This window comes from Cydia fagiglandana, chromosome Z, assembly GCF_963556715.1.
Source record: "Cydia fagiglandana chromosome Z, ilCydFagi1.1, whole genome shotgun sequence".
In the NCBI taxonomy this organism is placed as follows: Eukaryota; Metazoa; Arthropoda; class Insecta; order Lepidoptera; family Tortricidae; genus Cydia; species Cydia fagiglandana.
Window position 1 is genome coordinate 29,259,757 of NC_085959.1, and position 5,251 is coordinate 29,265,007.

The 5,251-nt window shown below is 38.1% G+C and overlaps 1 protein-coding gene across 1 annotated transcript; it reads right to left on the reverse strand.

The window, feature by feature from the left end:
- Window positions 1-3,157: 3,157 nt before the first annotated feature.
- Window positions 3,158-5,018, reverse strand: LOC134678151 (uncharacterized). Its single transcript, XM_063536602.1, has 3 exons — window positions 4,724-5,018; window positions 4,012-4,258; window positions 3,158-3,477 (listed from the first exon to the last, which is right to left on the reverse strand). The coding sequence occupies exons 1-3, from the start codon at window positions 4,961-4,963 to the stop codon at window positions 3,179-3,181; spliced, it is 786 nt and encodes a 261-aa protein (XP_063392672.1). The 5' UTR covers window positions 4,964-5,018; the 3' UTR covers window positions 3,158-3,178.
- Window positions 5,019-5,251: the final 233 nt, after the last annotated feature.

The following is a 5,251-nucleotide window of genomic DNA, read 5'->3' on the forward strand; positions in this document are numbered from 1 at the left end:
TTGTGATCTACTGTTGCCAAAAAATACATAGCAAAAACTAAATAAGGGTTCCGTGCCATTACGCAAAACACAGCAAACGAATCACGTTTGTTGTGTAGGAGCCCACTTAAATATTTATTATACTCTATATTTTTAGTATTTGTTGCTATACGGCAACAGAAATACATCATCTGTGAAAATTTCAACTGCCTCGCTTTCACGGTTTATGAGATAGACGGAAAGCGGAGGCTTTAGTAATAGGTTTCCGTTTTTAACCTTGTCACATAGCGCCAGCTAGTGGTTTAGGTGGAACTTCGTTGTTTTGTTATTTCTGTTAGTGTTAATTTCTTTTTAGAAATATTGAACAGGATTTAATTTAATTATAGTTTAGGTACAAATATAAATATTTGTATTTCACCTTTTTTTCTTGATATTGTGTCGTTAGTTAATTAAACCTACATGTTTAAAGGGTAGCACGATATACTTAACTGGCAACGTGCTGTTCGTATTGTAAAGAGCACTAAATTTGAAATACTGGAATCAGTTATGTAACCCTGCCATACATGACCCAAAAATTTTTTATTAAGCTATGAGCTTCATCACATCTGATATTTGAGTAATTCTAAGCATTTCTAGCCTGGAGTGGGGGGGAGGGTGGGGTACAGAGACGGCCGCCACCCGTCATCTTTAAAAAATATCTATTCTGATCCTGGTGGGTACTAGGGCAAGTTTGGTATCATTTTCGTATAAACCAAAGACGTAGAATTCATTGCTGATATTTGTTTTTTTCAGTTTCATAGTAATTTTACAAGAAAAACGTAAAAAGGTGAAAAATTTGGTTGGAGATTTTTGCTACGCGGAGCCGAAACTACAAAAGATAGAAAGTTGAAATTTGCACACTAGATTAAATTTATAAAGTGTACAAGAGATAAGAAGCGATTTTGAGAAATTCAACCCCTAAGGGGGTTAAAAAGGGGATGAAAGTTTGTATGGGGTTCAAGTTTTATTTTAAGCTAGGAATTTGAAACTTCGTAAAACGATATATTATTAAAATACAAGAAAACTATTTTCAGCGTTTTTGAAAATTCATCCCCTAAGGTGGTGAAAAGGGGGTTGAAAGTTTGTATGGATATCAAAAAATTTTTCGAACGCGGGACTTGAATCTTTGTATTTGGAGATATTATTAAAAGACAGGAAAAGTAATTTCAGCGTTTTGTAAAATTCATCCCCTAACAGGGTTAAAAAGGGGTTGAAAGTTTGAATCCATTACAAATCCGAGTAGACACACATTTCTTATTGCCTCCCAGGCTTGAAATGCTTAGAATTACTCAAGGAACATATGTGACGAAGCTCATAGCTTAATAAAAATTTTTTGGGTCAACTTTATAACTGCTTCCGCTAAAATGGAAGGAAAATAGAATAAGAAGAAAAGACGGCATTGATTAGTGTCAGAACATAATATTGTTTGTTACAAAAATTAGAATATATTAATATAAAACTCAGCGTGGAAATCCATTGTCGCTGTATATAGTTCCAGAGATTCATATTGATATATATTATTGGATACTGGGGTTTAATAGATCGAGGCAAATGTTGCTGAGGAGAGAGGTGTGTGCCCATGAGCGTGGCAAGCTGATGTAAGAGACGGGTCTTCTCAAGATCGGGACGCCTTTCATGGCCATTGTCACAAGTTCCGACCCAAATGCTATTCTTGACCGCTGCAGACTTTTCTGTAAGTGTTACGATTCGGTTCAGTGTTTAGGTGTCTGTCAGCAGTTGTGCACTAGCTAAATCTCATGATATTTGTTATATTTTAGATCGTCTGTCTCGTTCGTCTGGCGGAATGCAGAGGAGTTAACTTGGAGGAATTAACATCGTCTGTGGCCGCAGGTATGTGTTGGCCCTTAGGTAGCCCTTAGGTAGCCCTTAGTACGCTCATAGTTTACTTGAAGTACAATTTTATTATTGTCATAGATCGGTAACCTTTTGCTTTTGTCACATTTATAATGAATAACTTTAATATCATAACCAAGGTTTACTGTGATCTAATGGACAGTGTTACTTGCCAAATTTAATGCTCAGGTGTAACGTTCGTATTATAATTATCTGAATAAAGTTTAATTAAACAACTAGTTTGTTGGTGGTTTATCCTAAGTGTAAGAATACAGATATTATTGAACTAACAGCTCTACCGTTAGCAGTCTGAGCTAGAAGTTGTAATTTTAGGGTATGTAGGAGAAGAAATAAATCGACTATCAAGTGGATTCTTGTGTTTTCTTTATTTTATACATCCCTAAGTATTATGTAACCAGCCGGGTACATTTTCATAGGTTTACAGGTTACAAACTTTGGGTACGGAACCCTAAAAAACCACGGTGTATAATATTAGATAGACACACAATTATTTCTAGATGCTACAAATGTTAATTATATATTTTCATTAATGTGGATGGCAAGCATAATAAGATATAAGGTAAAAATAAAAAGGGTCAAATTATATAAAATAACAGTATGTACTTGTTTAAAAACTATTAAATAATTTATTTTTATTACTTACACCTTATCTGTAAACACAACACTAATCAGCTGTTAGGTAATTAAGGTACACTACACAGTTATTTTTCAAAAGGCATACATAATAGGATAGGTACCTACTTAAATGAGCATCTAAAACATCTACCACAACTTTTTGTTTTCTTTATTCAGCACACATACAGCAGAATTCGATTTAATAGATAGGTAGGTTTTTACATTGTTTTTACGTAGGTTTGTAACTTTGTATTTTTACATTGTTAGTACCAAAAATATAATAATATTTCTTAATACCTAATAAGGCTGGTTGGCTGGTGGTATTTTAAAAAGTATGGACGCTTTAGCATGTTGAATAATCAAAATATGACCACTGTACAAAGCCTCCCGGTGAACGAATCCTACCCATCTTCATTCAATCGGTAAAAACCTTGATATTAATTTTTGAATCGACATGTCAGGAATATAAAAATGTACCATTTTATGGCTCCTCTACACGATGGGCCAACGCCGGCTACTCCAAGGGACGCATTTATACGTTAGAGGGAGCAAGTGATATTGCTATCTCATTCTACCGCATGGCTGCGTCCCTTGGAGTGGCCGGCGTTGGCCCATCGTGTAGAGGAGCCATTACAGACGTAACTAAGCACAGCATGTCACAGGAATACAATTAAAATAATCTTAATAAAGTTGTTGTGGCAAAGAAGCATAGTAGAGAAGTGACAGGAGTACAAGCCGCACACACCGATAAGTACCGATACGGGTGGCTGAGCCCGTAGCTCATGAGGAACTGCTGCCACTCGAGCCTCTCCCAGCGCCTCACTCGGACCGGAAACCTGCGCAAGAGCAAGGAGAATATCCCGCCGTCCCCAAGTTCTGTGCAGTGGTTGATTATCATCTCATCGGGAGTTAGTTTCAGCAGACGGACCACTTCAGGGTGCCTTGGAGGGTCGTCAGGATACCACAAATCTGAAAAGTACAGTCGGCTTAAAAAAGTGAGGGGGGAAGAATGAACATGGTATACGTAAGCCATGAATGCAAGTTTTTTTCTTTTACCTACTAATAATTGTTCCGAAATTTTTTTAACAACAATTTGTAGGTACCTACTGCTAGTTAAAGACTAGTATTACGAAAAACAATTATTAAAACGCTACAAAATGGCCTAAAACACATTTAAATTTTATATAATTATGTATACCTGCAAATATATATAATTTTCTAGCATTCGTTTTCGATTTAAAGATTTAAGTGAACGTCATGGAGCCGTGGGTAACGTGGGTTTCTACCTTTATGCCTCTTACTGAGAAATACATAGTAGTAAGGACAAGAAGGGCATAACTTGTGTTATTACATCAACTTCATTATTATTCAGGTAGGTAGAATTACGTAAACAGCTAGTGTCACATTAACTAAGTTATGGATTATATTATGGTTTATGAAACATATTTACATATATGCGTAAGTATGAAATGAACTAGACAAGTTAATACCATTTTTACTAACCTACACCCCTAGCTCTTAACTCCCTTTCACCAGGCCTCCACTGTTCGATGGTCCACAGGCCCGGATCCTCGGGCGAGTAGTCGTAGGTCTGTTCCATGGTCTCGCCGTCCTCGTCCCACAGCACGCGGATGCGCCGCTGCTGGAAGAGGTCCCGGCGGCGGCGCGACTGGTACAACGGGCCCGGCGGCGAGTCCCAAGGGTTGCTGCCGAGAGACCACCAGTTGCTGGCGTTGTATCTTTGTCTAACCTGTCAATTTGGGATAATAATTCTAGAGATTGTGATGTGCTTTCAAGTCTCGTTCTACGTTTTCAGTTGGCCAATTATTACCAAAACAATAATAATACTATGTAGGTACGGTCAGCTCAGAAAGTGGTAAACACCTTTTCGACTCTATCAATCAGATGATAGAGTCGAAAAGTGGTAGGTCACTTTCTTGGCTGATCGTACATAATACTAGTATGTGCTAAGAAATCATCATATAAGTATTTCCAATGAATTCAAAAGAAATAAAGTTGAAAATAGTAGCGGTCTCCATTACTGTTATTCAGTTAGGCATTAAAAATTAAATGTAAATTAATAAAATGGCGGTCGCGGGCATTTAGACAATATTGCGGACGACGATGCTGATTCAGCTGCCCAATAAGCATTACTACGTCTACTTAATACATTAATTTGGTGTATTTACAAAGAGAAAAATATTAATTTACTCACGCTCCAATCGAGCCAATCGAATTGGTAATCGCCAGTAGCATCGCTGATGTAAAGGGTGACGCAGCCCACGTCCAGGGGTTTATTGGTCATGTCTGGGGTGTGCTGCGCGAAGGCGACGCCGTGCCACACCCCGTACGCGTTTTCTATGTTCAACCGATGCGACCATCGCACGTTGTCACTACAGAAAGATTCCGCTCTAGCTAGCGCTAGTATGGTAAAGCAAAACAGTGAAACGAACATGATCTCACGGGACGCCGTAAGCGTGTGGTGTGGGGCGAGGCAAGTATCCCGGACGCCTGCAGGCAATTAGCGAACTAGTAGGTACGGTACCTACAGGTAGTAGATCCTCTATCTACTTCAGTGCATTATACTAATTATGCAGCATCCGACTGCTTAGTGCGTGATCTAATTCCTAAGATAGCTCTATCATTCACATAATGATTACAATACCTTCCTCATTGTATCAATTTATACCTACCTATTATTCATTCCAACGCATGCTTGGCATTTAAATTGATATCGCTGACA